The 21802-nt window shown below is 39.0% G+C and overlaps 3 protein-coding genes across 5 annotated transcripts; 1 reads left to right on the top strand and 2 right to left on the bottom strand.

Moving 5' to 3' along the window:
• Positions 1-128: 128 nt before the first annotated feature.
• On the bottom strand, positions 129-12098 carry LOC132258016 (uncharacterized). Its single transcript, XM_059755111.1, has 9 exons — positions 11659-12098; positions 10221-10405; positions 7679-7729; positions 7499-7572; positions 6645-6847; positions 5979-6006; positions 4188-4272; positions 3896-4105; positions 129-3554 (listed from the first exon to the last, which is right to left on the bottom strand). Exons 2-9 carry the CDS (start codon positions 10324-10326, stop codon positions 3352-3354), a joined length of 960 nt encoding a protein of 319 aa, XP_059611094.1. The 5' UTR covers positions 10327-10405; positions 11659-12098; the 3' UTR covers positions 129-3351.
• Positions 12099-13233: 1135 nt separating this feature from the next.
• Positions 13234-16299, bottom strand: LOC132257907 (adipocyte plasma membrane-associated protein Hemomucin). Its single transcript, XM_059754962.1, has 3 exons — positions 16057-16299; positions 15207-15904; positions 13234-14872 (listed from the first exon to the last, which is right to left on the bottom strand). The coding sequence occupies exons 1-3, from the start codon at positions 16170-16172 to the stop codon at positions 14103-14105; spliced, it is 1584 nt and encodes a 527-aa protein (XP_059610945.1). The 5' UTR covers positions 16173-16299; the 3' UTR covers positions 13234-14102.
• Positions 16300-16519: 220 nt separating this feature from the next.
• On the top strand, positions 16520-18997 carry LOC132258088 (eukaryotic translation initiation factor 4E type 2-like). Of its 3 annotated transcripts, none has more exons than XM_059755194.1 (6): positions 16520-16744; positions 16900-17074; positions 17148-17273; positions 18134-18310; positions 18414-18556; positions 18629-18997. In XM_059755194.1, exons 1-6 carry the CDS (start codon positions 16728-16730, stop codon positions 18657-18659), a joined length of 669 nt encoding a protein of 222 aa, XP_059611177.1. In that variant the 5' UTR covers positions 16520-16727; the 3' UTR covers positions 18660-18997. The 3 variants fall into 3 exon arrangements, with proteins under 3 accessions (XP_059611177.1, XP_059611178.1, XP_059611179.1); XM_059755195.1 differs by having other exon boundaries at positions 18420-18556; positions 18629-18996; XM_059755196.1 differs by lacking the exon at positions 18629-18997 and having other exon boundaries at positions 18414-18560.
• The last annotated feature ends 2805 nt before the right edge of the window (positions 18998-21802 follow it).

Genomic DNA, 21802 nt, shown 5'->3' with positions numbered 1-21802 from the left:
AAACGATGCTGGAAACTGATGACAATTGATTGCCTTGTTCTTTGCAGAAATTTTTATTTGCTAATCACCATTTTGTCATAAACATGTACACACAGAATTTATTGTTAATTTTCTTATACGTTTTCATCTTGTTTTTTTTTTGTTTGTGAACATTTGACCCGCATTTTAATGTTACTTCTCCTTTTTCACAATTGTTTCTTATTCCTCCATCAATCAACATTCCTTCAGCTATTTTTCATAATCCTCACAAAGGGGTGAATCATTTGAACGTTTTACACACTTTGAAAATGCTGTCCACTGAATTCATGACAATGCGGTAAGTTTCGTGTACACTGTATTATATATTGGTTATCCCCTTTTGCTTTGAAAAACATTTATTTTCTTGTTAGTGCAGAAAAGTTTTCAGCATGAGTACGTATATTCTCTTTCACTGATTTCGTATAGCTGGAAGGAGGATATTTCTATTAAAAAAAATGTCCCAAAAAGCAACACTGATTATCCAAGGGGGAGATTATATGTTCGTAATCTGTGCAACACTTCCTAACACTTCATATTTTTAGACTGTTTCCACAGTAATTTGCGAATTGTAATGAATATCTTAAGGTGTCATGCGATATTTCTGTAAAAATCTACTTCAAACCGCTCTTTTCAGCGTCTTTTCAGACCATAACCTCAAAAATATTACTAATAGATCTTCAAAAACCTCAATTGGGAGCTTCTAGATGGTTAAAATCATCTTTTATCTTTTATCTTACATTACTCTTTTAGAGGTTATGTTCGACTTCAACATAATTTGTAGTGTTTTTTGGCATCAAATGCTTAATTCTGTCAATGACTAGTAATATTAGCGACTTTAGGATAAGAATTGTTGAGCTAGAATGCGTAATATTCACTAAATCCGTCCGTGATTCGTTACATAACCTAGAAAATTATTGTTTCTTCGTACAATTCTGAAGAGAAATTCAAAGAATCGGGATGGTTAGACAGTAAAAGAAGCAAAGAAGGAAGGGAAGATTGTAAGTTTTTGAACACTTCCACTTCTCAAGTACTTCTGCTGATCTGTACATCACTTTTAACTATGATATCTCCCCCTTGGTATTATCCTCTCTGATTTTTTTGCCTTTTTTTCTAACATTTACATATTGGATTTGCATTCTAAAATGAAACAATATAGACATACAATGTACGTATGTATATTCCAACGTGTTTTCTACCCCTCATTTCTGTTCTCATCTCAAAATTTGTGTTTGTGTGTTTCGCTAAAAAATATTTGCATCTTGGCAAATATATTCATGTCTAATCAACATTTTTTCACATTCTCTATATGTTTTGGTTAATTTGACGAAAAAATTATTCTCTGATAAATTGTGAACACATTGGGCTTGATTTAGGATTTCATTTAATCTTCCATTATCGGTTTTATCATCGCAAAGTATATTTTCTCATTGTTAGATTTTTTTTCCCTAAGTCACTTTAGTAATTGTGTAACCTTATTACAAAATTAGAAAATAACTTTAAGGTGATAGAGTTTCGTCATTTCATATTGTTCAATATTAAATATACGATGATCTTTTTTTTTAGTGTAACATCTATATATATAACTTGATAAATCGACCAGCGATTTTATACATTGAAAATTGATGTTAATATGTTATTACTCTCTATTAACACTGTTAGAGTCTTTTATTAACTAAAGTCATATTTTTTTTTAGTGCATATTTTCCTTACACGTAATGTTACATTAATATTTCTCACATTATGCGTTTCATTTAAATCTTCTTTCAATATTTTTTTGTATATATTTTCATGCATGGATATTTCTTTACTTGTTCCTCTGCCTCATGAGAAGTTATCCGTGTTAACAAGTTTCTTCTAAAAATACAATCTTATCTCATATATAATTATTCTGTGGATGTTCACTATATAGTGTCAAGTTAGAATTGAAACAATGGTCTTCATGGATTTTTTCTTTATAACATTTATAATATATTATTTTAGAACTTTGTCAATTTCTTGTTTGAAACAAGGAAATTTGTAGGGCTTTCGATATAGACATTACAAACGACGTCAGATTACATTTATACTAATTTACGCTTTTTTCCGAGGGTTTCTTTTATTTTTCTCTAATAAATATATATCCAGTTTATAGCAAGTTGTTTTTTTTAACGTCGATTCTCGTTTCGGTTCTTCACTAAATATTCATGGCTTTGTCATTTTTTTTTACGCCTATTACTCAATTACGACTAAACATGACGAATTGTTTTACACGTATTTTTCTTTTCTCATGGTTTTTATCAATTAATCTAGGGTTGACACTAAGTAATATATTTTCTTTCTCTGGTGTATAATGCTGCAATATATGCCCAAAAAATCCACTTTGTATTCAAACATCAAAGAATACTCTGTGTTACCCTGCGTACAGACGTGAGGAAATCCTTTGTACGAACGAAGGGTGAGACTTTCCGAAGCATCTTTGTATACTCTTTAAACAATTTGCATATATTTTTTCTTCATAATGTTCTGCCACTAAGAATGTATTGTATATCATACATACATTTTACACCACTAAATATTAATTTTTGGGTTCTGCTTCTCGGTTGTTTTTTTATTTCTTGCTCTCTACAATCATCTGAAAATGTCTCCTCGCACTATAAGTGGTTCAGTTATGCAATCTTTCTCTCTAAAAAATATCATTTTTATTAGCGTATAAAAATAGAAAAACAACTGTAAAGGTATTTAAGTAAATATTCCAATATAAATTTTTTTTTTCAGTCATAAATGAATTTTCTGGCGGTTGTGACATTTTTTCTTCCTCATTTTTCTCCAGTTCAAAACCTTCCCACGCGATCCATTCCAGCTGGAGACGCTCGTATGAAATGGATTCGGTCTTATTTTGCTGTAGAAAAGTCAAATATCTCACACACGCACGATTCGGTCATATTCTCAAAAATGTTTTTCTTTTTTAAATCTCTTTTAAAATTCTCATAGGTTAAAATTTTGAAAATAAATTCTTTCTGGGAAGACGCCACATTTGTCCAAGTGGGTCGCATGGAAGATTGAAAAAGGGCTCTCATCTAATGTTCTCCATTGAAATTGCTCACTATAATCTTTTACAATGTCAATATAATATCTCCTATGAAGTACTCCATCTTACTCTCTCTCTTGACTCTAATCTAACATGACGATTGATCTACGGAGGGTGATTCTTTGGGGGGGTTGGGAAGAAGGGAGAATAATGCGCTTTCTCAGTGGTGATCTAACATTTTGGCTAGTATAATACGCTCCTTTTTTCGCCATCCTCCTCTTGTGGGGGAAACTCGGGAAATCCCCAATTCTTGGTGGCCCTGGGATTTAGAAGAGAAAATCTCCACAATCCATGGCGTAGTCAAAATCCTCGACGCCCAACTCCTCAACGCCTGTCGAATGGAAATCTATGCCAGTCTCCACATCCGTGTGATAGATGCCAGCAATGGAAGTGTCCGCATAGTTCGTGCAGTGATTCGTGGGCAGAGCGTGGAGTGTGAAGGAGTCTTCACATTGTGACCATGTGAGTTCTGTGGGTGGACACAAGAGAGAAAAGAGAGGAAAAAGTGATGCTGAGCGGTTGCTTCTCGAGAAGGGGGTAGAAAAAAGCGAGACACGTTTAAGGGCTGCGAGGGATTCCCATATCGATTTGTGCGGTTTGTTTAGCAACTCAGTATAACTATCCCAGAGTTGCCACAAATCAATCTCAATCTCTAGTTTCTTAATATTCTTTTAAAAATCACACACTTTGTCATGCATTGAATGAGAAACATTACTTTCAATTCTATAGAATCTCAAGCAATCTTAGACGTTATCTTCAATCTACGGCAATTACAATTCTGATCGATTGTCGTTCTTTCTGTTTCTTTACCTCCACTCCATACGCCGTTGGGAAGTGTTGACCAACCCCAGCCGTGCCCCCATGGCAGAACACATGCCAGCGATCCACGTGATGATGAATCATCCTGATTGCCAGTGCTCTTCTTCAGAACCGCCACGGCTGCATCATTGCTCACGGCTGGATTGTGAACGCCATTGTCACTCATCGTCTTCCGTGCGAATATCTCGGAACTTGTTGCAGCTGAAAGATAGCAGAGGCGTAAATTACGCAAATGTTGGCGCATTTCACTGCAATGTGACCCCTTTTTGCTGTAAACACTTACGTCGGATTCGCACCAGCGGACGCTTGAGGACGCCTATTAGATTTGGTTTATCAACAATTAATTCAATTTGCGGCGGAGGCGGAAGCTGCGCAAATGGAAAATCGACACTCATTGAATCATGGCATTATTTTTAAAATCACAAACCATCAATGATAGAATCATAGGCCACAGCGGAGAACCAGAGAATATCCAGAGCGACTTTAGAGAATTAGGAATGCAAATGATTCGAACAGAAGTAATTGTGATGGTAAAACTTTTTCCGCGCATCGCGAAAGGAGCTACAAATTAATTTGCGGTGGGTGATAATTTGCATGAAATGTAATCAATTTATTCAATTAGTTTTAGCAAAAGGTATACTATTACCACCTGCGGAGACGAGAAGTAAATGCACATCACAGAGTTTAATTTAATTTACAGCGAGGGAGAAAAAAAATCCTCTGACTATGCGGAAAACTTCCCTAATAATGCTTAATTTTAATTTAGACATGCAGAGAAGATAAGAGAATGTCTGAAGCATCCTTAAAAGCTTATATTGCTTATATGGCTTGTATGTATAAAGGCGCAATTACGTGAAACTTCTCATAGGCGAATATGAGAATTTCACAGCATCATAACTCAGCACTTTTTTTCACTGCTCGACAGACACAATTCCAGTTTCTGTGTGTGTGTGTGCGTGCCAAAAGAAGCCTATATATGTAAAATATAAAACAGATTATATTCTCTCAAGTGTATTATTCATATTTGTCAAGAGTGAGACGCAATTTCACCTTCTGAAAGTGAAAGGAAATCGAAGCTTTTGATCAAAAGAGTAAACAATTGTGAGTAAGAGAGCCAAAATAGTCACTCACAGTTTCACCCAAATCCAGATGAATCACACAAACTTTGGCGCACAATTTGCGAAAATTTATTGTTGTGGCGAAAACAATGGAGATTTATCTACGCTATATTATTATTAATATGCATAAATGAAAATTATGTCACTGGACGGAAATTGTTCAAATGCGCTTCACTTGAATTGACTGAAAATGATATATATAGATAAAATTACGCTGCCATTATTCAGGAGCTAAACAGAGATTTGCGTGAAATGAAAATGTTGCGGGTTAATTTTCATAGAATTTATCAAATGTGCTAATTTAGCAGTCAATTTTCATGTTTATTTTCTGCTAAAATCTGCCTTTAAAATTTCTATTGCACCTCTCAATTCAGTACATTAAATATGTGCATTCTAGACTAGCATTCTTGAATTGATGCAATCCTTCGAGTATCCTTATTCTCTGAACTATCTAGCCAGAGGAATGTGGAGAATTTCTACTTTATATTCTGTGATGGCACTTTGGTTGAATTTCTTATGTGAAATTTTCAGATAAATTCGTGGATTTGAGACGCTGGGATGATAAAATGTGAAGATATTGGAAGCTTTTCCACATCTCAAATTCACACTCTCTTGTGCAACTTTATTGGGGAAAATTCATTGTAATTCAACCTCTCTCATCCTCGCATCTAACAGAAGGAAGACACACAAATGCACTCAATTGAATATGGATCCATTGAATTGAAAAGCAAGTGATAGGGGAGATTTTCCTAGGGACTTTTGTTAGTTTTCTCTGGGTATGCAAAAGCCAGATACATTTCCCTCCTAAAGCCCATTCATTCCACTAGACAATGTGGAGTATGAATAATTAATTTGACGCTCCTTTTGTTACTTCATTTACTTCCGTGCATTCTGCTGATTTCCTCCTGTGGCCCCTTGAACGCAAATTCAGTTTTGGAGAATTTGATCATACACACCGTCTTCGAAATGGCTGAAATCCATTCACTGAAATCATTTGGCAGAGTGTGGCATTTCGGGGGGAAAAAATCGAGCGGAAGACAGGGTGAAAATTGAGAAAAGAGTTTTATTAATGGGATTAAAAAGTATTAGTCGTACGCGATTTCGTGGAGTGAGAAGAGCATTTTTCACTCCACGCGGAAGCTCTCTCACTCAAAAGCTCTCAGGGTGAATGAAAGAGGGAAATTTCCGATTTTTATTAATAAATCCGTGCGCAGAGCGCATGAGAGTGAGTGCTTATTGTGAATGTTGGATGCTTTTTTGGCATGCGGAGGAAGGTGTGAATAGAGTGTACTAATTGAACGGTCAATATGGAATTTCATTACACCCAGCCGTGCTATGTAATGTTCCACAAAGTGATTCTCCATCGAGCCTCCCTATGTGGAAGAATTCTATGCTGGGTTTTTTTTTCACTAAACATCCCTCCATACATATGTACTTTTTGCTCATAAAATCAATAACTCACAGTTCAATTCGTCCACGCTATTTGTTTGCTTAAATCGAGTGAAATGAGGGTGGAATAGAGTGGGACTATAAATCAAACAGTTCCTCGAGAGTGAAAGAGAAAATTTTCAATTTTCCCCTCTTTCACTCCAAAGCTCTCTTCCGCTGCCATGTGGACTCACCCCACTTCCTGTTCCGACTTCGCCAGCATCCAATAGACTTTGGACTTCTTGCGGCGCGATCCCAGCGCAATGAGCTGCGACACTGTGCAGTTGCCGGGCAGCGGCGGCCGCCGCGGGATTTGTCCCGTCCAGTGAGCGATGGCGAGCATTTCCGGTGCCTCTTTCACCAGGATTTTGCCCGCCGGCGATGACCTTCCGGGCTCCTTTTTGCGCCGCGGCGCACAAATCACAGAGAAAAAGCAATTAGCAAGTCTATTTTCAATTTGCTCACCTGCGAGCATTTCCAAATAACATTTCGTGCTCTACATATACTATATATATATATGGACTTTTCTCGTGAGTCCATCATGGTTGTTTTCTGCTTCGCGATTGACAGCACTTTTGCTGCCATTATAAAGCAGATATTGGACTGATTTCCAGGAATTTCTTCTTTATTGCTGCGCTTTAGGGCACATTTTCAGAAAATTTCCAATTTCTACACATGCCAAGCTATAGAGCTTTATGTCTCAATACCTTATTTACCTTTGACAATTTTCAATTTTTCCCTAATTAAGTGCTTTGAAATTTCTGTGCAATTTTTTTTCCCTATTAATTATGAGTTATTTTCTCTGTATTTCTAGAGAGTGTATTTCTCCGTGCGTGTAAATTGAAGCATGTCTTTTCAATATTAATTACGGAAAGAGGAAAGGCAAGAGTTCTTTGGAAAATACCGCACTTCTCTGAGGTAAATTCCATACTATAAATTCCGTATAAACCAAATTCGCTATTTGCTCTCGAGCCAAAGTGAGTGTGTGTGTTTAGTAAATAAATGGGATTTTGTAGGTGGCGTTAAAAGAGGAATGAATGCAACGTACAGTGAACCAGGCCATTGTTGAATCATCATACAGAACCACCCATTCTTCCTCCCATCGATTCCACAGCAATTGTCCTAGAAAGAATTTCATACACAATTTCCAATGTAAATTTCAACCATGGAATTGGGTTGATGGAACAGAGAGGGTTAGCAAGGGGCAAAAAAAAAGAGTTGCACTCACTTTTGTATCTCAGCAAATATCCGCCCTTTATCTGTTTTCCTGCGGTCGATGCTGCGATTGGACGAATTGAAGGGATGTGGAAAAAAAGAGATGAATTAATTCATATGTTTTGCCATCCCCCAAGAGGAAAATTGCATTCTCTGGAGGTCAGAGAGCACCCACAACTCATTATTAATTGGATTTCTCTATTAACCTTTTCTGCCTAATACGCCCGCCATAGAGCTTTTCAGGTGTGAAATGGTGTCAGGATTGTCTCTTGAAATTTTAATCTCTCCCCTGACATTCTCGTGTGTTGTGTGTGTGTGTGTGTGTGTGTGTGCGGTTGGTACATTTTCTCGGTGAATTTTCAACATTGAAATATTTCACGATAGATCCCATTAGCGGATGAGAGTGTCTCTACGAGATAAAACTGCTTTCTCAAGAATTTTTCTCCCTCATAATCTGAAAGACTGAGTGAAAAAGGCATCACACTGTCACTAATTTCCCTCTCATTCCATCATGCCAAGGCGGCAAATTCAATGAAGAGGAAAATCTTATGATAGACTAAGAGAAATTATTTGGAGTTTTACCCGTGAAAGCCCAAAAAGAATTTCCAATCCTAAAAAAAAAGCAGAAGAAGAAGAAAAAAACACGAGACGAAAAACTAATTTGGAATAATGCTTATACTAGAAGAAAATGCCACCACACTAATGTACAAGAAAAAGAAAGCACGAGTGAGAAAGAGTGGAAGAATTTTTCGATCCCATGAAGCGAGAAAATTTGTACACTTTTCCTCCTCTGTGATTTACCCCCTTGTCTAAAATATTTCTACCCTCATAAAAAATCAGGGATTTTTTTCTCTGCGGGCCCGAATTCCATTCAATCTCCTTTGAAGATGTTAAAGGAGAAAAGTCATAGTGTATGTTTACAAATATTCAATTTCATCAGCCTGTATTTTCCCCATTGTATTTTACAGGGTGGAAAATTCCTTTCTCTCTGCTGGGCCAAATTATAATTTTCCTTCTCCTTCACCATCAAAACCTTTCCTCTTTTCTTCCATTCCTTTTTGGTCAACTTTTTTCTCGCATTTCTCTTTAATTTCACATTAATTCTTCCTCTGTTTCTGTCCTGAGAAATGTTTTAATTTTCACTGCCTCGTCGTAATTTCTCGTTTTTTTCCCCTGTCAAATATAAGAATTCTTTCCATATTTTGAATAGTCGAATTTCATTGTTTTTTTTGCATCTTATTCCACAGATATTTCTTTCTTAGTCACATGAGAAGACAAAGAGAAGTTTCCCTTAGAAACACTTTGTAAGATGTTAGAAGAATTTACTTTAAATAAACTTCAGATGGAAATTCAGGTGAAAATGATATTCCTGAGGCAAAGCGAGTAAATGTACAAACATATTACTGACACTTAACAGTTTTTCAACAGTTTTTGTAACTTTTTAATATCCTTATTTGTGGCATAATTGCATGAGAGAACTCTAAATGTTCACAGATGGTTTGAGAAATGAGCCTTTTAGGATGAAAATCGTCAATTTCATTTAAAATTTTACCGTCAATACTTATATTAAGAGGTCAATTGAAACTTTTCCCTGAATGTAAAATAGTCCCAATATTATTAATTTCTTTCATCCTCAATCTAGAGCTTAATTGGCATTCTCGCACTGTGGTGAAATTCCGTTCAACATTTTCCCTTCCATGCAACCATATATCCCAGGCTAAGCGATATATTTGATTAATGAAGCGATTATTTTGAATAATCTCCCGTGACAGTTGCTGTCCCCTCGATCGATGCTGAATTTCTGGGAATTCTCACTTGAAAATGGATAATATGCGAGAATGAGAGAGATAAAAAACACTCTGGGAAATTCGACTCACTTTTCACTTAAGTGAATTTTGTGTGTCTGGACGTGGGGGGGGAGCGAGGATGAAAAGGAAAACACAGATATTTGAGCAATTGATTTTCCACAATCATCCCTCGACGATCAATGTTGGAGGAGAGTTTGGGGGCTGAGTAAATTTGCGTGGGCAGCGAAGGAGAAGAGCTAATGCGGTGGGTTGGGGAGCGAGAGAGTGCACAAAATTCAATTCATTGTCCTCCTGACCTGAATTTCGATTAGTTTGCTCACCCCTCGCATCCTCCGGAGGACTGACCCACATGATCACAGTGTCGCGCGTCTGGGAATTCCTTCGGTCTATTTTCCCGTGCACACACACACACACACAGCACACACGCGCGCAAAAGGGTGGGAAGTGCATCCTGGATGCGCAGGAGCATTTCCAGGACTACATGGGTGTTGGGGGAGTGGGAGAGGGAGTGAAAAAGGAGGACACTTGAGCTGGAAAGTACAGCATCAGCAGAGGCTGAAGTGTCTCACAAGAGGAAGCTCGTAAGTTGGAAAAGTTGGACAAGAAGTGGAGGCTCATAGGAAAACTTTCTCGTCCTCGAGGAAATTACCCAGGAGCCAACTCGCTCTCTCCATCTGCCCTCATCCGTTTACCCCCAAATGCCCCGCCACAATGTCCAAGAGGGTGAAATTGAAAATTATTACTCACCGTATTGCTCTTTATTATTATCATAATTGGTGGTTACTTCCGTCCTATCAACTTTCGTCCTAATTGTGGGTGTATTCGGGAGGGCTTTTGAGCACATTGAAAACATGGCTGATGTCGTTTTGGCGCGCACCTTCTTCTGTCCCAGGAATTCTGTGGCTTTCTCAGCTGCTGCTGCTGTTTTCTCCCTGTGGAGAAGTGAAAATCACACTTTAAATTTCACTCGAATTCACATCCAAACGCGAGCCACTTAATTATCAAAAACCCCCGCGAATGCAATAGGAGACTTTTTCCTCTCGCAATTTTCACAAATTAATTACACTTTTTTTCGCTCTTAATTATTTCTGGGCAACCGTAATAGATTTTAGATGTTTTTTCTTTTTCACTCCACAACCACACAAACTGTCAACCAGTGAGAATTTTTTTCTTAATTAATTTGTCTTCAGTTGGAGAATTATGAGGAATTAAGCTTACAATTTTGCGGTGTGGCAAATATTTTCGGGATTGTGGTGTAATGAATGGGAATTTTATTGAAATTCTCACCGGAATTTGTGAAAATCAATAATTTTGCCAATATTCATTCACAATTTTCACTTCTGTTTTTGAAGTGTAAAGAGGGAAAGCTGAAAAGTCATAAGGGATATCGAAACGACATATTACAAACTACTCCTCAAAGATAGGCCACTTGAAGTGCTCTAACTGAAGTGCCTGAAGTCGAATAGTTTCGAGTTTTATTGGATGGAAGACATCTAACAAACCCTTGTTCGAGTTATTGGATCACCGATAAAATCTCTGGGAGTTTACAAAATTGAGCGTCAGAACGAAGCCATCAAATTGTCATATTTACATGAATACAGCATTACTGTGAGTGCGATATAGCAATATAATAAAATAAATCCTATCTCGTCGTTGTTCAATTTGGGGGGCTGCTAAAGCGACACCTCTGGAGATATGCAAAAACCATTAATTACATGTAAATTAACATCACTGCCAGAGAATGGATGTTTTCTTTTCCACCCCATCCCCCATCTCTCTCTCTCGCTCTCTGTGTCTTCTCTGTATCAATGGACCACCCTCCGAAAAATTCATAGAAAGCCACCAGTGGAGAAGGATATTCTCTGGGGGTGCTTTTGAGCTTTTCTCCTGCCGAGTGAATTAAATGGTTGTGTTCGGGGATAGTTAATTGAGATTTCTTGTATCTTTCTTTCGCCTCAATCGTCCCAAATCTCACACATTTCTTATCATTTTCCCACACCCCCTGAGCGCCCCCAAAATGACCTCAAGTAATCTTGCAATTGAGCTGTTTTTAATGAGAAATTGCCCCACTGAGGCTCGACTGGTGAGGGAAGCTTTGGTCATAGTGTGATACTTTTGTACAATATATATATTTTTCGGTCACACAGACTATATATATATGCCATACAATCCACGCAACACTCACTTTTCTCGGACAATGAATGAGATGGATGACGATCGTCCACAAAGAGGTTCTTCTGCACAATTTAGCGTCGCTCTGCTGGGCCTTCGAGGAAAAACTTGTACACGCAATTATCTCGTATTTTCCTCCCTCATCCGCTGCTGAAACACTCCCTCAACACTCTCTGGGGCTTCTCCGTTGTCACTTGTATTCTCCTCACGAGGCGAACGGGTGGTTGTAATTTTGTGTGTCTCTTCGAATGCAGACTTATTGATTGTTATTACATAAGTTTACGTCCTCATGTGCGACAACCGCGAGAATTGGCTGAGGCAGCACCTCGTCTTGTGCTCCTGCGAAGCGGTTGTGGAGAAGAAAAACGTCTGGGAAGGAAGGATTTCAACCCCCTTTCACACCGCGTAACAGCTGCGTGGCAATGGAAGGCCTCCGCGCGCGACAGTGCTCAGTGTCCTACTGAATGGAGCACACGACACCACCCCATGTCTCAATCACACCAGGACGACCGTCTCTCTGGTCGGTGGCTCTGTGCGCAGGAGCGGAGTCCTGACACGGATCCCCCGGCGGCCCGCGGCCCAACCTCCGCGGAGCTCGGGCGGCGTGAGAAAAATTTCCACCAGACACCAGGCGAGGCGCGGGGAGAGCGCGCGTCTGGATGGGGCGCGAAGACGCGCGTGAGATAGAAATCGCCAGTCGCGCGAGAGTGCGAGGTGTAATATTTAAATGTTTGAAAATGCTGTTGGTTTAGGATTAAATTCTCAAATGCTGGCAAATAACAATAAAATGCCCAAGAAAATTCGCACATTCTCACCGCGGTGGGGTGAAAATTACTTCGTCCAGGTATCATCTTCAATTGCACGTAATTCACGCGAAAAACTCACGCCGTCGAGATGGCAAATATTTGCGAATCCTCTTGATGAATGTTGAAAATTGCCAAATGGCATTCTGTTCGCAATCAATTGAACACTGGGAAGATCTCCTCTCTTTTGTCTGTTGACTTGGCAAATTGAGACCACAATTCTGAGACTATCGCCGCAATGTTTGCTTTCAATCTCGCTGGAAATTGTCTTTGAACTTTCACTTAGTGCGAACTGCATATTGAACAATGATGGCTGTTAAGTGATCAATTTTCACCACTTAATCACAAGGAAAGTCCTCTTGACTCCTCTTTCACACACACCAGATAAAATGACAACATAAGCTTTTGCATCAATTAAATCAATTTCAATTATGAAATGCACAAAGGATTGCAGTGATTACAGTGCATGACGTGGCCTGAAAATGACAATTTGAGGAAAGAGATGCAATTTACTCAGAAATTTGACGCTTTCACTGGTTTTTCCGGGGAATTGGGAAAAACCTACAAAGCTTTTCGTGGAAAAAAACTCATCACACAGAGAGAGAATCAATTGTGATTAATTAAAGCCACTGCAAATTAGTTATCACACACAAAATACAAACACAGATAATTGAAAGTGAGATATTTTATTTGCAAATTCTATAAAAAATCCAGACTCTCTATCACTGTAATTTCACCTCTACTAAACATTCATTGCATTCCATCAACACTTTTCCTCTCTCTCAACTTTCTGTGTGCCTCATTTTCTCAAATTATCATATTTACATTCCGATGAATCCTCCAAACAGCAGACGATAATATGCATTGGCTGAAGCGCGCGAGTGTCTGGCGGAAAACATTCGCGTGATGTCATTACAAAAAACTCCTGAATAGCTTAACAGACATTTTAATAACTCTCCTGTGTAAAAAGGAATTCACAACTTTTCCTCTCACACACAAAAAAGCCGTATTCGCATAGTTAAATCGCAATTTAATTTTTTCTCTTCGTTATCTCTATTAAATTGTTCATCATTATTTATTCAAAAAAAAAAATTACACAAGTCACTGTGCTTCTCTCACTTCTTACGATAGCATTTCGTAGCTTTATTGTACAGCAATAAAAAGTAAATGTGTCTATAAGAAAATGATAAGAGATGCAATTAACAATCTCTGCATAGAATTGAGGTAAATGTTTAAGAAAATAGACACAGAGATAAGTAACAAATAATAATGCAACAACTTTCTTAATTATATTCTTAATAAGACAAAAAAAAAACTAAGGAAATATCTTGAAGGTAAGAAAAGGTCAAGATTGCCCAAAAACCGTGTGTGTGTGGAATGAGATTTTAAGAGCCGAAAAAATGCTTATTATTTGCTCGCTTCTTGAGTATCATTGAGATGTGTAATCACAACGTGTTAAAGTGTGTGTGTTGTTTGTGTGCACCGTAAGTTTTTACCTGTAAACATTGCATTCTTTAATTCCCTATCCGCTGCCCAAAAGTACCGTTTTTTAGCTGCTTCTTAACAAAATCTCCGCCGGAAAGTTAGTCAGTCGCGAAGGAAGATTATTTTTCGTTCTCTCGAAATGTTGCTTGATTGTCAAGGAAGCCCCTTTTTACAGTTCTCCTTGCTCGCCACCCTTCTTGATCACCTTCAGCTTCGGCGCTGGCGTTGGCTTCGTGTCATTGGGAATCTCTTCGTGAATTGGGATGCTCTCCTTCTTAGGAGCCTCCGTCGTTGGCTTCGTCGGCGGCGGCGACGGAGCTTTCGTGGGTGGCGGAGTGGTTGTCGTTGGCTTTGGGGTGGTTGTGGTCGGTTTAGGGGTGGTTGTAGTTGTTGTGGTCGTTGTTGTTGGCTTCTCAGTCGTTGTGGTCGTCGTTGTTGGCTTCTCAGTCGTTGTGGTCGTCGTTGTGGGTCGCTCAGTTGTGGTGGTCGGCTTGGGAGCCTCCTTCTTCACGCTCTGCAAGTGCTGCGGCACCTTCACTCGTCCCATGTACTTGCTGAACGGCGACCCGAGATAGTAGTAATCGCCCACTTGCAGCAAGTGACTCATTCCCTTCATGGACTCATCAGTGCAGTGCAGAGCCTCCACAATCCTGCCGGACCAGTCAACCTTGAGCATCGTGACGCGCGGCCCGAACACTGCGGAAGTTGTCTCGAAGTGCCCAATGGCGTGGTAGATCTTCTGCGTGTAGATGTTGGGCAGGGAGCTGGAGATGAGACGGAAGGGCGTCTCGATCAGATACAGCATGCGCAGCAGAAACTTCCTGATCAGAGGCACTTTGGCCATGCTGTTGGTGAGCGACGGAGTGTCCTTGTCATAAGGAACAACCAGAGCCACCCAGAAACCATCATCATCAGCGGGAGACAAATTGTCAGGCAAGCCTGCAAGAGAAAGCAGCTGGTGAGAATTCTATCTAATCATTTTGGTATTTAGAGGTGTTTAAACATGTCTCCGTGTAAATAAACAGCCAAGATTGATAACACTGTGTTTACTTTGATGTGTAGAAATGCTATTAACTCAAGCGCTTGTGCTGTATTCAACTGAGAAACTTCATCTTGTCGCACAGCAAGAACAAGACAAGAAGCTAAGCGTAGAGAATTGCAAATCATTCAACCCATTAAGTAAATTTCAAGTGCTTCGCTTGCAAAATTGTCCCCCAGAATCTCAATTTCCATAAATTCATGTGTGCAAATCTCGCTGGCAACAGAAACTCACCCGGCAAATTCTCCAGGAACATCTCAGACGTTCCCTTCTTCGCCCCCTTGAGATGATACTTCCTCAAGCGATTGGCTGCTGTCTCTGCCACCACAATGAAGTCCTCGCCGGGACTGATCAGCAGTCCATTGGCGAAGAACATCTCATCGATCAGCGCTGTGCTGACATTCTTCGCTCTGTCGTAGTGAATGAGTCTTCCTGAGGGATTTGCCAGCATCGTGAACATCCCATCGTCGATGCCGAAGTCTGAGCTGGAGTCTGTCCAGTAGATGTCTCCGGAGCTGTGCACCGCCACGGAGTTGGCAATCTTGGGACGTCGAGGAGTCGCTCCCTTGACTTCCTGATTCATCGAGACAAGCAGTTGCTTCTTCCCATTCTCCACATTCACCTGCCAGATGCCATAGAAGGCGTCCGCCACGATCAGGTGGTTCTTCCTGTTGTCCAGCACCATGCCCAGTGGGCGGCCGCACTTGGACTCCTCGAAGGAGCCCTCGCAGGGCGCCCCAAACTTTGCCACGTGTGTAATGTGGTCCCCATTGATCTGGATGACCTCTCCGCCCTGAATGCCCGTGAAGATGGTGTTCCCAATGGCCAGCAGGTGTTCCGGCCCGTGCACGCGGCCCTCTAGAAGTCTCTCGGCCTTGTTCAGATGCCCATTGAGCTCCAGAACGCCCTTCAGCTCGACAGGTTGGCCAACTCTGCAATGAAAAAAAAACAAGCAAACGTCATCACCTCAAGAGCACCTCTCGCGCGCGCCTCCCATTCCGCCGCTATTAAGCTGTAATTTCCGTAATTTCGGCTCTTCGCGGGGTCCAAGGTCAAGGGGGCGCGCGCTGTGGCACACACTCACTCGAATGGTGCGAAGGGAAAGGTGGTGTGTGGCGGGAATCCCGGCAGGAGCACCACGAGGAAGAAGAAGGCCAGAAAGTAGAGAAACCTCTTCAGCAATCTGCAGCACAAACTCATTGTCACTTTGTGTTAATTGCCACTCTTTTTGCTATCACTTTATGCCAGTCACACTTCCAATGCGACCGAATTCTCCAACTCATATGATGCGATGGAATTACAATTTGCCGGATGCTCTATTGCCAATGTGTCTGGAGAATGCACTGGAAATCCGGAAGAGTTCTCCGGTTTGGTCCGTGGAAGTTCCATTTAGTCAGAGCGCAAACCATTTGTGAGATAAATTGCCTAAATTGCATGGTTGCGATGCAATTTCGTGGGTATTTCTTCATGCGAGTTGCGTGCAATCAGTTTCACTTCGGCATCCGAGACGCACTAGCGCCAGCGGTGATGGCAGAAAGCTCGGGTGCGTGCCGGAAATATTGACATGTCAAGTAATTTTGCGAGAGAGAAACCGAGTGCTTGCGTTGAAGGAAGACAGCTAAGGAAAACCCGCGATATAGTGAATTTTGTGACAAAATAGTGGCCAAAAGCAGAAAGTTGAGTGTACAGAGTGAGATTTAGTGTACAAGGAGTGATCCTGCGAATAGTGGAAGAGTGATAGAAGAGCCAGCAAAGATGTCCAAGTTTGACATGTAAGTAATGGCGAGAGAGAGTGAGAGAGTCACACTCGAAAGATGTAGGTTAAGAAATTCGGGCATTTTCACCTCATTTGCCTGCCAAATTGCTGGGAAATGTGAATGCCGGAGCTCTAATCACACATTCCACTCTCTCCACCCTTTCCGGTCAGGATTAAGCCCTACATAAGCGACAGTGATGAGAGTGACATTGAGACTGAGGATATAGAACAGCTTGGACCACTGGAACCTGGGCCTGGAGAGCACAAATTGCAGTACAACTACTGTCTGTGGTTCGCCAAGAAGGGCTGCCACCGGACATCCATAACACAGGTGAAAGCCACTGAGGTAAGTGCTCCTGGACAGCTTCTTTCCGTCTCCTCGCGATCACTCACGTGCTTCTCTGTCTTTCCATCCGCAGCAGGAGTACGGGAAGTCTCTGCATGTCGTGGGCAGATGCGCCAGTGTGGAGCAGTGGTGGTCACTCTATTGTCACCTCATCAAGCCGACTGCGCTGAAGCCCTATCGTGAATTGCATCTCTTCAAGGTACGCTTCACGCCCTTTTCTGCCCATCCGGAAGCATTTTTCGTGCCGAAAATCTCTCCCGGACGGAGATTTCTCTCTCTAAAGGCGCTTCCGATGGTTGTGGAGGCTCTGGATGGTCTATTTTCTGTCGCTTTTCCTCCTCACGCGAAGCGCCGCTTCCCGGACAATAAGTGCATTCAGCGCTCCAAGTGAGCAGCACGTGAAATTGCATCGAGTGCAACAAGAGAGGAAAATTGGGCGATGAGGAAATTGTGGTGAAATGTTTGGCACAGAAATTCCCAGAAAATCGAGCTCAGTATACTGATTAGGCTTTTGCCTCCTTATCAGTCATAATTAATAGTCTGTTGAAGTGTTGTCGTGATAATGAATTCCCGCGAAAAAGTATATTTATTTTCGTGAGTATTTTTTCACGTGTGTGAATTTTGCTGGACGCGCGCGCTGGTGGAAAAGGGGCGTCTTTTCTGTGTATTCTGTGTATATTTGGGATTCAATTTGATTTAGACGGCCGGCCAAACACGTTTTGCTCTCAAAATTAATGAATATTCAAATGAACCTCTTCTTGGAAGAGAGTGTTTTTTGGGTGGTAGAAACTTCATTAGATTGTTGAGTTTTATTGAATGAAGTTTCGCGTGCTTTTGAGCTTGAATGAATGAAGCTTGGAAAGCTTGAATGGGGAAAATGCCTTTTCCCAACCCTTTTGGATTGTTTATTGTATAATTCAGTGATGAAACTCGGTCACTTTTGTGTTTTATTCCCTACAATTGTCTCTCTCTCTCTCTGGGAAAGTTGTAATTCCACTTGAAGAATTTCATCTTGAGGCAGTGGATGAATGACTGGGGGTTTTCTCTCCCCTTTTGCAGAGCGGAATAAAGCCAATGTGGGAGGATCCAGGCAATGCCAAAGGCGGAAAGTGGGTGATAAAGCTCCGGAAGAATAAGATCGATCGTGCCTGGGAGACTGTCTGCATGGCGATGCTGGGTGAGCAATTCCTTGTCGGACCTGAAATCTGTGGCGTTGTGCTGTGCACCAAGTTCCCGGTAAGTTTTCATCACATTTCCACACGCTGCGCGCGCCTTCTTTGGAGAAAAAGGAGGCTGTCGAGGGCGATGGACTAATGGGGCTCATTTTGCATGGCTTGAGTTTCAGGAGGATCTACTCTCCGTGTGGAATCGCACAGCGACAGATCAGGCGAGCACAGCTAGAATAAGGGACACACTCAGACGGATTCTCAACTTACCTCCGAATACTCCTATGGAGTATAAGCCACACTGTGATAGCTTAAAGTGAGTGGCAAATTGTTGTGAAAGAATTGAACAAAGAGAAAGTAATGCTGTTTGTTTTGTCTTGTCTTGCAGGAAATCAAAAACACTACTGAATAAGAGTTGAGCTTGTTCGCCGGACAGATAATTAATCCTCCTTTTTCATCATGTCTCTTAAACTTTGATCAGAAGAAATATACACACAAGAAATTGTTATATAGACTTATAGAGCATCATCCCTCAACCGATCCATTTTTACCACAAACTGTAGAAAGAGAGAAAAAAAGTATGAAAAAATGCGCATTGTGTGAAGAAGGAAGTTTCTGTCGGGGAAAAATGGGCTTTTTTTTTCAACCTGTGCAGGAAGAAAAAGAGGAGAAAAATTACAGTGGGAGAGAAGAGAGAAAATTGTGGATTTTGATTCTGAATAAAACGAAAAAAACACTTGTTTTACACAAAAATTCATGCCTCTGATCTCTCATTGATATTTCCACGACATCTTCTCCCCAAAATCTCCTGGGCATTCCATCAAGTGGCGTCGTGAGAATGGCAAATTAATCTCCGTGCTTGACACTCTCTAGCTCAGATTGCTGCTCGGGGAATTGCTGTTGCCCAGAAGCGAAGCGACGATTTAAGAACTCTGCTCACAGATTCTTCGGCCTCTTCTTTTACTGCGGGGCGGAAATTGAAAAGTCAGACGCAGGTAAAGAGTGTTATTTTAGGAAAAATTCATCCAAAAACATGTGTTTTTTTTCTCATTAACATACGATTTATTCCAATTTGTTATCCATATTACAAAAGTATTAATTGAATTTTCTTTTCCTTCCTTAAATAGTTTTTTTTTCCTTACACTTGCAAAAATATCTTTTATAATTCATTTCATAATTGCAATTATGAAATCACAAGTAACATTAATTTTTTTTCTCTCCTTTTCACACTTCATTAAATCTTCGCATTTTTTAGAAAAATTTTGAGAATTTCTTTTTTGACTCAATTTATGTTTGACTTTTTTTTTCTTATCAAAAAAGGAAAAAAAACACGCACCCGAAATGCCGCCGTTTTATTCGTTGCAAAGAAAAATACTCTTAAGACATAAGAAATTTTTTTTTACCGTCAAGACAATTTAAGATGAAAAAAAAAGAATTAAACAAAACAAGAGAATAGTGAAAAATATTTTATAAAATAAATATATTAAAATAATTAAATCTGAAACTTATGAGGTAGACAAACTTTCGCATCTGCGCGAAAGGTAAATTATTTCTTCGACACTCGCTCTTCATCTCTAAAAAAAAAACCTTAAATTAACAAGGTTTGTTCTCTCTATCAAATAAAGATAATAAAATTATTTATATTTATCAATAAAGTTGTAAAATTAAAACAAATATATCTTTTCTTTCTGGTTTCTGCTGCCCTTTTAGAATGAATTAATTATCAAGTAACAAATATTATAGTATTTTCAATGTAACTTTATGTTTTCTGTTTCTCATTTTTCTCTTCTTCAAGAACTCTATTTTAAATTAGAAAAAAAATGCTTCTTGGTGGTGAAAAATTTTCTAATAACCGGAATGTTTTGTTATTACAATATTATTTAACCATCTCAAGCTGAAAGAAGAAGAAGAAAAAACCCCTCAGAAAAAGAATCTCATCAGTGAAATTTGTCATGAAATTAGAAGATTGTTCGTTATCAAAATTAAAAAAAAACGGGAGATTTCTCAATTATTTCTTCACTCAACCTAAAAAACACAAATTACAAAAATACACTAGAGAAAATAATAAAAATATTTTAGAGAAAAATTACAATGAAACAAAAACTAATACAAATTAATTAAAATATTTACAAAATATATATAATTCATCTTTTTAGTTTGCTTTTCCGTGTTTTCTTCTAAATCCTCTTCAAAGTGTCACTAAAACAAAAAAAAATGGTAACTATAAAAAAAGACGTGAGTGCATTTAAAACTCTCTTTTTTTGTATGACTTTTGTGCTTGAAAATCTTATATTTTTCTACAATTTTTCCCAACACTTTTTTTTCCCCTTTAAGCTTCTTCTGTGAAGAGGAATTTTTTTTTCTTTTTGAAGAAAATCAAAAACAACTTTTGCGGAAAAATCAGCAGAAGAGCCAAATAAAAAGCGTGCACAAAAATATTAAATCCTGAGAATCTGGGTTTTATATATAAATATATATAAAAAAAAACTTGTTAACATTTTACACAAAAAATACCGCTCTTCCATTGAAATAAAAAAAAATATAGTCATAGTTCAAGAGAATATAAAAATCCTGCAGGAAGAAAAAAATATATAATAGCAATATTTGTGTGATATTCTTTGTAGCCTCTTCTCGAATAAATTAAATTGGAAATATTTGAAAAATTTTCTCTAGCCTTTCCTTATATTGTCTTTGCCCCATTTCTATTGCAGGTATAATAAGCAACATTTTTCTCATAATTTATTCTTTTTTTTCAATTCTTAATCCAATTTGCAAAAATTAAAAAATGCGTCCAAAAATCTGCAACATTTCAAAAAATTTATCATAATTTCTTTCTCTCTTTCTTTTCTAAAAAATCTTTCAGTGCCAAAAATTTCTTTTCATCAATCATTTCGACTCATTTTTAACATGAATAACATTTGTTCTTCGTGTTTCTTTTTCTTGCCAATACGTAAAATAGCTCTTATCTTTTGTCTTCTTAATTTTTTTTTTTTACAAATATCCTTACATTTTACAAACATTACACAGAGAAACATCCTATCCAGTACCTCAACTTCCTCTTTAAACGCGAAAACCCTCTTTTTTTTTAAATGAGAAATATATACTTATGAAGGATTTTTCTTTATCTTTTAAATCACTTAATCAAACTAAAGGGATAATTTTTTTTCTCTCTCTTCTGCAAAAATATTCACCCAAAAGTGGAAATCTTTAACAGAATTTCCAAAAGATGAATTGAGGAAAGTCTACAAAAGTGGTAATCACAAAAATTGTCTTAATATCTCTGTTTTTATATATCGACGGGTGCCTCGAAAACTATAAAAAGTCAAAATCGCCATTTTTCAGCAAAGCGAGTTCAAAATTTTGCATTAAAACAGCTGCGAAATTTGTCAAATATACTTCAAAATACTCAAAATGCCTTCAAATCGTTCGTTAAAGTGAAAATATTGCTTTCTATTTTTTATTTTGTAAATGTTTTCTTGGTATTTATTGAAATTTTTCACTAAAATGTGGCAAAAGTAATAGTAAATCTGAAAATATCACTTTTCAAAGTCGATTTTTAATG

The sequence above is a fragment of the Phlebotomus argentipes genome, unplaced genomic scaffold, assembly GCF_947086385.1.
Source record: "Phlebotomus argentipes unplaced genomic scaffold, Phlebotomus argentipes genome assembly scaffold_4, whole genome shotgun sequence".
In the NCBI taxonomy this organism is placed as follows: domain Eukaryota; kingdom Metazoa; phylum Arthropoda; class Insecta; order Diptera; family Psychodidae; genus Phlebotomus; species Phlebotomus argentipes.
The sequence above is the reverse complement of the archived record's forward strand: the minus strand, read 5'-3'. Positions and strand labels throughout refer to the sequence as shown.